This window comes from Macrotis lagotis, chromosome 8, assembly GCF_037893015.1.
Source record: "Macrotis lagotis isolate mMagLag1 chromosome 8, bilby.v1.9.chrom.fasta, whole genome shotgun sequence".
NCBI classification, from domain to species: Eukaryota; Metazoa; Chordata; class Mammalia; order Peramelemorphia; family Peramelidae; genus Macrotis; species Macrotis lagotis.
The window spans coordinates 65,789,234-65,801,740 of record NC_133665.1 but is presented as its reverse complement, the minus strand read 5'-3'; the positions used below and the strand labels follow the sequence as shown (position 1 = coordinate 65,801,740).

At 35.9% G+C, this 12,507-nt stretch overlaps 1 protein-coding gene across 1 annotated transcript in view; it reads left to right on the top strand.

The window, feature by feature from the left end:
• The window catches only part of LOC141496473 (phospholipid-transporting ATPase ABCA3-like), a 223,234-nt gene that overhangs the window by 45,826 nt on the left and 164,901 nt on the right, over window positions 1-12,507 (top strand). The window contains exon 7 of the mRNA XM_074199004.1: window positions 727-886. Within this exon, the coding sequence (XP_074055105.1) occupies window positions 727-886 (160 nt within the window). The remainder of the gene's footprint in view (window positions 1-726; window positions 887-12,507) is intronic.

Genomic DNA, 12,507 nt, shown 5'->3' with positions numbered 1-12,507 from the left:
AAAGTCATACCTAAATCCCTAGTCATTGTATTAATTGGTGCTAGCATTTAGAAGGGCTTCCCACTGCTTTTACTTACTATTTCCCTCTGGGCTATCAAGCTGTTTAGCTAGACTGACAATATACAATAGAGAATCTCTCAAACTACTTTCTAATTCTATTGTACTGTGAAAATGGATGTTGGTATCCAAAAATATCCATAATCACCTCTGTTCAATTGCTTGACTAGTGACACTAAGTATTCTTGAGTCTAGAATTAGTTGTGACCTCTAAGCATTTCAGGTCCAGTTTTTTTTTTTTTTGTTTCTTTTGAAGAAGGAGGAATAAAGTCATTTTTATGTGCAAATGACTATTTTGGGCATGGGTGCTATTTTAGGGAGGGTATCAGGGAACCACTAGTATTGTTTGGAGTGCCTATTTATTTGTCTGTTGGGGCCTCAAACATGAAGTGCTTCTGAGAAATAATTTGGGGAAAGGAGGGAAAGAACATAAGTAGCCTAATATCTCTACCATTGAGGTGGAGATAAGTGAAACTTTTTTTGTGTCAGAGTATGGTTACCATTATTCTCTGACATAATCTTCACTGATTCATTTAGACTTCACTTAGACCTTTTCCCCTTGACCCTGGTCAAAACTAGTTTTTCATATAAATTTTAAATTTATTTTATTCCCAACTTGTTTTTCTGAGTTTCAGTATTTCAGACACTTTTCTATTTTTTTCCTCCTAGGTTAAATACTCTCTACACTTTAGTCACTCTCCAAGGAACTTTGGGTACTTAAGGATGCTTTTTAGAAAAGTAACAACAGGCTGGCAAACTGCTACACTTTTTCCACTCATTCCAACTGAAGGGCCCAGGGAACCCTCTTCTCCTGATGGAGGAAATCCTGGTAAGGAGGAATTTATGCTTGCTTAATTGAATAGTAGTTTGTCTGCTTACTGACCTTTCTTATTTGGGTGGCAATCCATTTTTTTAAAAAAATTCATTTCTATAATTTTAGGAGATATTGAGGAAATCACGCTTAGAAAATTAACGTTGATAATTTGTTCTTTAGAAAATAGAAAACTCACATATTTATTTTACTTTATTTTTATTTTTACTGAAATAAGTGATAGGGCATCTAAGTGGTGCAGAATGTAGAGCACTGGGCTTGGAACCAGGAAGATTTGAGTTCTGATTGGACTTCAGACATTTTTGTATGGTCCTGAGTAAGTCACTTAACCTCAGCTTGTCTCAGTTTCCTCCTCTGTAAAATGGGGCTAGTAATAGCAACTGCCTCCTAGGGTTGTGAGGAACAAACAAGAGGATATCATTAAAGTGCTTAATATAATACCTGGAACACAACAGGTACTCCTTAAATGTTAGCTTTTATTATTATTATTATTATTATTATTATTATTATTATTATTATTAATAGAATTGCAACAAAGATGGACACCCTCTATCCTGCTTATGTCTTGCTGCAAGTAGGAAGTGAGATATGCTAGAGACTGTAATTTTACATTGCTTGTATGTACACACACATAAATATATATGAAAAAGAGAAATTTGTACTTCAGTATATCTTTATTAAATTACAAGCTTTATCAGTTATTAACAGGGAGAACCTGCTAACAAAGTAAATCAAATGGCTACCTTAGTTAAACCAGTGACTCAGAGGATGCACATGCCTTTTTAAAACATAGAACAAAGAAAAGAACTGAGTCAGTGAGAACAATAATATAACTAATGCTAGGGCAGGCAGAATCAGTGGGGCAAGGATATGATTCTAACACAATTGGTTGGAAATTGGGAATAAGGGGCTAGCAACAATTCCCTCATTCCATTCTGTGGTGAAGGAATGTTCACTGTTTGAGTCCACCTGCAAGGTTAGAGATACTGAACCAAACTTCTTTGAGATATCAAACCTATTATCTTTGAAGCATAACTTGAGACCAGAGTCCCTGGTGTCTACCTGCATCCTTAAAGGACATCAGATTTAATTTAACCAATAATAAAACAGTGATTAGCTGGAGAACTGAACTAAACAGCTCATAGGCAAAAAAGAGACAACAAAACGTGACTGGAGCAATCATATCAAATGGGGCAGTAATACAGAATAGGATTAATTACCAATTAGAATCAATTATAAAATGATACAGAATCAATTTAATTTCTTTACTGTGAACCTCTAGTGATATTTATATGAACACTTCAGAGTATCCTCATGTACAATATTTGAATATCCTCTTTCTTTTTTGGGATATATCAAACTCATGCCCAAACAAAGTTTATCTAACTTCTCATAAGACATATCCTAGCCTTCTTTTCATCAGAGACAAATTAGGGGACTATTGCAACAAAGATGATAAGAGCCCTTAACTAGGGTGGTGGCCTTGTGAGTGGAGAAAAGTGAGGGATGATTAAAAAAAAGGTTCTAGAAGTAGAATTGACACTTGGCAAGATTCCAGATACTGGGGTAAAAGACTAAGATCTCAAGTTACCTTAGAGATTTAGGAAGCTATAATCTAAAAGGATAGAATAGAAGAAGAGAAATACTGAAAAGGAAGGGTATGGAGGGAAAATGAGTTATTTTTTTGGACATGTTTATTTGCTATCCCTATAGGATATCCAGACTGAAATGTACAGTAGAGTTAGAGATGAAGAACTAGAACTCAGGAAAGAGATTAGAAAAAAACTAGAAAAAGCAAAACTTGAAGACTTCTTTGTGGAGATTATAACTGAAGCCATGGTCAGTAGAAGGAAGAGGATGAGAATGGGGGGAGAGAGAAACATGCAGAGAAAGACATAGACAGAGGCTGAGACAGAGAGATGGGGATAAAAGGACAGAGAAAAGCAGGATACAGCAGCAAGAGCTAGAAAGAAAAATTTATTTAAAGTAACTTCAAACAATATGAGATACTTGGGAGTCTACCTGCCAAGGCAGGCTGAGAAATTCAGTGAAAACAACTATAAAACACTTTTCACACAAATAAAATCAGATTTAAATAACTGGGCAAATAGCAACTGCTTATGGATAGACCAAGATAATAAAAATGACAATTCTACCTTAATTAAACTACTTATTTAGTACCTTACCAATCAAACTTCCAAAAAATTACTTTAATGAGCTAGAAAAAAATGCAATTAAGTTAATATGGAGAAACAAAAAAGTCAAAAATATCAAGGGATTTAATGAAAAAAAGTGCAAAAGAAGGGGGCTTGGCCCTACCTGATTTAAAATTATATTATAAAGCATCAGTCATCAAAACTGTCTGGTACTGGCTAAGAAATAGGGTGGTGGATCAGTGGAACAGAGTAGGTGTGAAAGAGACAACAGGAAACAATTATAATAATCTGCTATTTGATAAACCCAAAGAGTTCAGCTTCTGGGATAAGAACTCTCTCTTCAATGAAAACTGTTGGGAAAATTGGAAGTTAGTATGGCAGAAACTTGAATACTAAGATCAAAATGGATGCAAGATTTAGATAATATTATAAGCAAACTAGGAAATCAAGGAATAGTTCACCTGCCAGATCTATGGAAAAGGAAGCAGTTTATGACCAAGGAAGAGATGGAGAACATCATTAAAAACAAACTGCATAATTTTGATTACATTAAATTAAAAGGTTTTTGCACAAACAAAACCATTGTAACAAAGATCAAAAGAAATGTAGTAAATTGGGAAACAATTTTTTTTACAACTAGTATTTCTGAAAAAAGACTCATTTCTAAAATATAGAGGGAACGGAGTCAAATTTATAAAAAACAAGCCATTCCCTAATTGAGAAATGGTCAAAGGATATGCAAAGGCAAATTACAGATGAGGAAATCAAAGCTCTCCATAGTCATATGAAAAATTGTTCTAAATCATCACTGATTAGAGAAATGCAAATTAAAGCATATCTGAAGTACCACCTCACATCTCTCAGATTGGCCAGTATGACTAGAAAGGATAATGATCAATGTTGGAAGGGATGTGGGAAATCTGGGACACTAATACATTGTTGATGGAGCTATGAACTGATCCAACCTTTTTGAAGAGCAATTTGAAATTACACCCAAAAGGCAATAAAAAAGTGCATACCATTTGATCCAGCAATACTACGAGGGGTCTATACCCTGGAGAGATTATGAAAAAGGGTGAAAAAAATCACTACAAAAATACAAAAATCATAGCAGCTCTGTGGTGGCAAAGAATTGGAAATTGAGTGAATGTCCAATCAGTTGGGGAATGGCTGAACAAATTATGGCGTATGTATGTGTGTATGTCATGGAACACTATTGTTCCATTAGAAACCAGGAGGGATGGGATTTCAGAGAAGCCTAGAAAGACTTGCATGAACTTGCATGATGCTCAGTGAGATGAGCAGAACCAGAACATCGTACACCCTAACAGCAACATGGGGGTGATGATCAACCTTAACCAACTTGCTCATTCCATCAGTGCAACAATCAGGGACAATACCATCTGTTTCCAGAGAAAGAACGGTGGAGTTTAAAGAAAGACCAACGACCTTCAATTTTTTTTAAATAGTTGTCTTATGTACTCCATAATTTTGCTATCTCTAATATTTTATTTTTTCTTCAAGGATTTGAATTTTCTCTCAACACATTCAATTTTGATCAATGTATAGCATGGAAACAATGTAAAGATTATCAGGCTGCCTTCTTTGAGGGGGTGGGGGCAGGGAAGGGAGGGTGAGGGAAATAGTGTAAAATTCAAAACCTTACAAAAAATGATAGGTAGAAACTACTATTGTATATAATTGGAAAACCAACAAAATATTTATATACAAAAGGACAGAGAAAGAAAAGAAGCTAGTATAAAACCTTAGATTGGATTGAATAATCCAGTAAAATTAAAGAAAATGCAGAATGATTAAGAAAACAAAATAAATTTGTTCTGTATAAGAAACTATTCTAAAAATAAGGACATAAAATTAAAAATTGAGAAACTAGAGCAATATTTACTATGTATGAGATGATTCCAAAAATAGCAAAAGTTTCAATCATACTATCAAACAAAGCAAAAATAAGCATTTACAATGTCAATAGGGATAAGCAAGAGATCTAAATTGTGTTTAAAAATACCATTGATACTGAAACAATATCATTACTAAGTGTACATAAATCCAATGGAAAAATATTCTAATTCATAAGAGATGTTAACTGAATTGCAAACTTATTTTAGGGAGCATTGTTCTCCTTTTATAAATCTAATAGAAAGATAAACAGAAAGGAAAATAAAGAGCTGAACATCATGATAGAGAAGTGAGGTTTGAAAGACAGCATCTTCAGCATCTTCTGAAAGGGAACATTAAAGAATATAATTATATCATGATACTACCCTTACAAAACAGATGATATACTAGAACACAGAGAAATTTTAAGTAAATGTAAAAATCAAATAATAGGGGCAGCTAGATGGCATAGTTGATAAAGCACCAGCCTTGGAGTCAGGAGTAACTGGGTTCAAATCCAGTCTCAGACACTTAATAATTATCTAGCTGTGTGGCCTTGGGCAAGCCACTTAACCCCGTTTGCCTTTCAAAAAAAAAAACCTAAAACAAAAATCAAATAATAAATACATTCTTAGGATTTTTTAAGGGTTTTGTTTTGTTTTTGTAAGGCAATGGGGTTAAGTGGCTTGCCCAAGGCCACGCAGCTAGGTAATTATTAAGTGTCTGAGGCTGGATTTGAACTCAAGTACTCCTGACTCCAGAGCCGGTGCTCTATCTACTGTGCCACCTAGCCACCCCAATAAATACATTCTTTACAGAGTTTAATGCAATAAAAATAATATCAGGAATCAAAACACAAAATATAGCTTAAGCTGAGGCTTATTGACATTCAGCCATTAAAATGATTTTCCTCAAATGCAAATCTGATCATGTCACCTCTCTACTAAGTAAATTCCAGTGGTTTCTTATTGTCACCAGGAGCCAAAATCCCTTCATAACTAAGCTCCTCCACCTTTCCAGTCTTCCTTCACCCTACTCCTTGACATGAAGTTTTCAGTTTGGTAACCTGACCTCCTAAGACACTCCCCCTCTCAGCTCTAGGCCTTCTTTCTGGCTGTCTTTCAAGCTCCTCCATTCTGACTAGTGACTTCTCCAGCTTCCCTTACATCCTGACAAAAATTCTATCACTAATAGGAAGACTTTTTTTTAATTCTAGTGCCTTCCCTCTGTTAATTATTTATTACTTATCCCTAATATAACTTGTTTATATATCTATATCTTTATCTATCTATCTATCTATCTATCTATCTATCTATCTGTTTGCTTGTTGTTTCTGCCATTAGATTGTAAATTTCATGATGGTAGGAACTATCTTTTGCCTCTTTTTTGTATCCTTGGCACTTAACATGGTACCTGCCACTTAGAAGGTGCTTAATAAATGTGGATTTGTATTGAATTATTTATTGAATTGATTTAAAGTAAAATTATATTAAAGTATCATAATCAGATATCAAATCATATAACCAGTAATCATCAAAAACTATTTTGATTTGATTAAAAACTAGAGGAGGCTGTTAGAGGTATTTTAGGACACAGATGAACCCATTTCCCTTACATGCACTCTTGTTAGGACTAAATATGTACCACTTTAGAAAGAAATAGAAGGGATCATCACTAGACTTCCCTGTCCTACTTAAGACTGGAGATCCTGGAATAGAGTAGGAAGGAAGGTAGGAAGTTTAGCCAGGCCTGGGAGGCTTCTGACTAATCTATTTCTTGAGCCTGGTTCAACCTGAGCCTTCCCTAAAGCCCAGAGCCAGTGACTGCAGTTCAGCTAACCAGGCAGCCTCCAGGCATGCTAACTTAATCCTGTAGGGAAAAGCCCTAGGCAAAATCCATCCTTACATGTTTCTGTAGCCTGTGGCAGGAATTTAATATGGGATTAACCTCTGAATTCAGTAATAAGGAAGATACCAGGTAGAATTTAGTGGCAGCAAGGGAGAGCCTAGAGTTGCTGGAGTACTTGGGTTAGGGAAATCTGAGGGGATCAGCTGTGAAAAGTTGATTCACAGGTTGCACAAAAGTTTACACACTATGGCAAAAGTTCACAAGTTAGGTTCTTTGGAAAAGCAACTAGTTAGTGAGTTTTAGTACCATTGTGAGCTAAAGGACAAGGTAATTAACAGAAGCTGAGGGAAAGGCTAAAATGAAGGCAAGAAACCATTGATTCCTAATGTGAGAGAGTAGTCACATTGGGAATCATGTTTAGGTATATTAGATAAAGATGCTGAGTTTCTAAGAAGGTCATAAGGTTAAACAAGTTGGGGGGAAAAGTGAGATTCTAGGAAGCAAAAAAGAGACAGCTGGGGGAGAATAGCAAAGATATTTAAGAAAGGGAAAGGAGGCAGCCACAAGATGGTGACTGGGCTTAGATCAGCCTCAAGTTGCTGGGACCACATGGGTGTCCAGCAGCCTTGGGGCTGGGATCATATGGATCCAGCCTGGGGAAAGGAGGGGGGAAAGGGAATCCTGCCCTGCCAGGTCGTGGAGGAAAAGAGAGTGAGACAGGGTGGAATCTTGCTTAAATACATTTCTGTGGTGGGAGGAGTAAGAGCAGTGCTTGAGGAGCAGTTTAATACCTGGTTTCAGGTAATCTCCAATGCTCATGCCACAGGAGCATCTTTGAGGAGTGGCTGATACCTGATGTAAGGCAGTATTCACTGTACATGAGTATGTATTGCACATGCTCCTGTCCCCCGGGGCATGACCAAGGCCAATCTACAAAGTCCAAAGTGGCTTAAGAAATGGGATTCACAAGAGCCAACACAGAATGGAAAACACCCCCCATAGAATAGAAAATTAAAAAAAAAATACAATTTGTTTGCAATACAAAAAAATTACATTTGTCTGACAAGAGTTCCCCTCCCTCATTTCTATTTCAGAAGGTAAAGCATAATGGCTTACAACCCAGGATAACATGCCCAATGAAATCAAATATAATCCTACTGTGGGAAAAAATCCAAACCTTTCATGGACTAGAGAATTTCTAAGTATTACTGGTTAAAAGACTGGTCTGCGGATACATTTTTATTTTTTAAGGTTTTTGCAAAGCAAATGGGGTTAAGTGGCTTGCCCAAGGCCACACAGCCAGGTAATTATGAAATGTCTGAGACTGGATTTGAACCCAGGTACTCCTGACTCCAAGGCTGGTGCTTTATCCACTACGCCACCTAGCCGCCACCTAGCCACCCCCCTACGGATATGTTTTTAAATGGAAACACAACCACTAAGAGGAACTTAGAAAGATCTATGTAACTGAAAGGGATTGTGTAAGAATAATTTGTTTCCCTGCCAGTAAGGGAAATGAGAAATGAGTATTTTATCAGAACCTTAATTTATTTAAGTATCACAGAAAAAGTTTAATATGAAGAAGGGTATATGGGTGACTTTGTTCTGTTTTAAGGCTCTTAGAAGACAAAAATGAGGGGTACAGGGAACTAGATTGAGAAAGAAAGGAAGAAGGAAGGAAATCAATGACAACCAAAGAAATGTAAGACAAAGAATAAAGTCATAGAGGAAGGAGTGGGGGGAAATGGGCATCCCATGAGTTCCACTTTTCATCTAAATCAGACTGAAGAAGATTGAGCACAATTAAATTACATACTGGGTCCTTAAGAGCAGTGTTGGTGAGTAAGGTCAACTTTTACAGAGATGAACAAAGATTTGCCATCTTAATCCCATCAAGATAGCCCTTGGAGTCATCCATTCTTTGAATGAATTTATCATAACTGATAAGATATATAGAATGTCTGATGTCCTGAATTTCCTCTGCCCCATCCTAAATTTCCCTCTTCCTAAGCTGTACTCTCTTTTCCTGGGTTGTCCCTTGTCCTTCTGTGTTGTCACTGCCCATCCTGGATCATATCCTTCTTTGATTGGACAAACAAGACCTATAAAAATTGGACCATTAGATTTTGGGGAGTTTGATTCTCTAGATGGACTTCACCACACATGCCACATTCTTGACTTAGAGAAATATCAATAGATGTGTACTTTAATATAATTCTGTTTTAATCTTAAGACCAAAATCTCTGGCAACATTTGTCTTTGATTAAGGAAAACTCTGAGAAGGTTAACTCAGATTTATTATCACAAGCCAAAATTCAGTGAGAACCCCTCCTCACTTTGGAAGAACTTCTCAATGCACATGGAAATACCTTAAACTTTGAAGAGAGATAGGAGGGAATAAAGACAAAGGAGAGATGGAGAATGAACTAACAGGGCAGAAAAAATAAAGGAAGAGTCATAAACAAAATAATTTTAAATGTTATGGGGAGAAACATGAAGGGAGCTATTAAAAAGCTATTAAAGAAACATGAAGGGAGCTATTAAAAAGGAAGAAACCCTAGTATCAAGAGTTGGGTCAAGGCAAGAAACCTATGTATTTATAAGATGGCATGTGTCAGACCAACTCCCTCTTCTTCCACATTCTTATTTGTTAAAAAGAAAGTGAGAGCAGAGAGAGAACTTTATATGAGAGAACAAGGTCAAAGGAAATGCAAAATAGTCATAATTGTGAATTATGACTATTATGACTCACATTATATAGAAAAGGAAGATGACTGAATTAGAAAGCAGAATATGACAATATATTGCTTAGAAAAAACATACTTGAAATACAAAAATTCACAGAATTTAAAAGCAAAATCTGTTATGCTTTGGCTAACTCAAAAGGAGCAATCAAAATTCAAATAAAATTATAGTAGATATTGACAAGTAAAAGAAGAAAAAGCAAATTGAAGACAAAAAATCAATATTTAATACAGATGAATTTAATACTATAGCAACTTGGGGTGGCTAGGTGGTACAGTGGATAGAGCACCAGCCCTGGAGCCAGGAGGAACTGAGTCCAAATCCAGCCTCAGACACTTAATAATTACTTAGCTGTGTGACCTTGGGCAAGTCACTTAATCCCATTACCTTGCAAAAACCAAAATACCAAAAAAAACTATAGAACTAAATACTTAAAAAGTTGGTTTAATTAGAAAAAGATAGAAAATATTTTTTATGAGAACAAATTCCACAATGTGAAAAAATTTTAGAAATTTATTTGGTAATTGAACAAAGGAAAGCAAGCTGGAAAAGGGTATGTAAATCCCTCTCATCCAGTGTCTGGGAAGTTTAAATTGTATTCGATCCAGACAAAAGTACCCACATATGAATCTCCCAAACATCACTAATACTGTTAAGCAGTTTTGCAGGGAGGAGTTCCCAGGCAAGGTCCATTGAAGTATATATCAGTAAATATAGATATTCAAATTAAAGTCAATTGAGAAGGCATAAATATTCATATTTGGGGAACACAAGTATTGAGTTCACCCCACCCCCCGCCGCCAATATATAATCTTGCTTCCCTAGGAGCTGGATCTAAGGTCAACCTGACCTCGACTTTGGGTTAGACAATTTTAGTCATAAAGCTAGATTGAAGGGGCAGCTAGGTGGTGCAGTGGATAGAGCACTGTCCCTGGAGTCAGGAGTACTGAGTTCAAATCCAGCCTCAGACACTTAATAATTACCTACCTGTGTGGCTTTGGGCAAGCCACTCAACCCTGTTGCCTTACAAAAAAACAAAAAAACAAAATAAAATAAAAGAATAAAAAACTAGATTTAAGCAATATAAGAATTTTTTCATTAAAAGAATAAGGCATTTTCCATATAAAACTATTATAGTAGGAGAACTTAATTTATTCCTTTCAGACTTGGACAGATCTAACAAAAAGATTAAATATCTGAATATCTGCAAAAAGTTGCAGGTTATAAAATAAACTCTCACAAATTCTCAACATTTCTATATATGTCTAGCAAGATACAGCAGGAAGAGCTAGAAAGAGAAATCCCATTCAAAGTAACCTCAGACAATATAAAATACCTGGGAGTCTATTTGCCAAGGCAGACTCAGAAACTTTTTGAAAACAATTATAAAACAATTCTCACAGAAAATCAGATTTAAATAACTGGGCAAATATCAACTGCTCATGGATAGGTAGAGCTAATATAATAAAAATGACAATTCTACCAAAACTAAACTACCTGTTTAGTGCCCTCCCAATCAAAATTCCAAAAAATTACTTTAATGAGTTGGAAAATATTGTAAGTAAATTCATATGGAGAAATAAAATGTCAAGAATTTCCAGGAACTTAATGAAAAAAAGTGCAAAAGAAGGGGACTTAGTTCTACCTGATCTAAAATTATATTATAAAGCATCAGTCATCAAAACTGTTTGGTATTGGCTAAGAAATAGAGTGGTGGACCAGTGGAATAAACTAGGTGCAAAAGCAGGAGACGATTATAGTACTCTGCTGTTTGACAAACCCGAAGAGTCCAGCTATTGGGATAAAAACTCTCTCTTTGATAAAAACTGCTGGGAAAATTGGAAGTTAATATGGAAGAAACTTAGATTAGACGAACACCTAACACCCTTTACCCAGATAAGATCCAAATGGTTACAAGATTTAGACATAAAAAACAATAAGCAAATTAGAAGATCAAGGATTAGTTTACCTGTCAGATCTATGGGAAGGGGACTAGTTTATGACTAAGGAAGAGTTGGAGAACATCACCAAAAACTAACTAGATGATTTCAATTACATTAAATTAAAAAGCTTTTGCACAGATAAAACCAATGTAACCAAGATCAAAAGAAATGTAGTAAATTGGGAAACAATCTTTACAACTAATGATTCTGACAAAGGACTCATTTCTAAACTATGCAGAGAACTGAGTCATATTTTTATAACAAAAATCCATTCCCCAGTTGAGAAATGGTCAATATGCAAAGGCAATTTACAGATGAGATCAAAGCAATCCATAGCCATATGAAAAATTGCTGTAAATCATTACTTATTAGAGAAATGTAACTTAAAGCTTCTCTGAAGTACCACCTCACACCTCTCAGACTGGCCAATATGCCCAGAAAGGACAATGATCATTGTTGTAAAGGTTGTGGGAAATCTGGGACACTATTACATTGTTGGTGGAGCTGTGAACTCATCCAACCTTTCTGGAGAGGAGTTTGGAACTATGTCCAGCAATACCACTACTGGGTCTATACCCTGAAGAAATTATGGAAAAGGGTAAAAACATCACTTACACAAAAATATACATAGCAACCCTGTTTGTGGTGGCAAAAAATTGGAAATTATGTGAATGTCCCTCAACTAGGGAATGGCTTAGCAAACTGTGGTATATGTATGTCATGGAACACTATTATTCTATTAGTAAACCAGGAGGGATGGGAATTTAGGGAAGCCTGGAGGGATTTGCATGAGCTGATGCTGAGTGAGATGAGCAGAACCAGAAAAACACTGTATATCCTAACAGCAACATGGGGGTGATGTTCAACCTTGAAGGACTCACTCATTCCATCAGTGCAACAATCAGAAACAATTTGGGGCTGTCTGCAAAGGCGAGTGCCACCTGTATCCAGATAAAGAGCCATGGAGTTTGAACAAAGTTCAAGGACTATTCCCTTTAATTTGGAAAAAAAAATATATCTTATTGTCTGA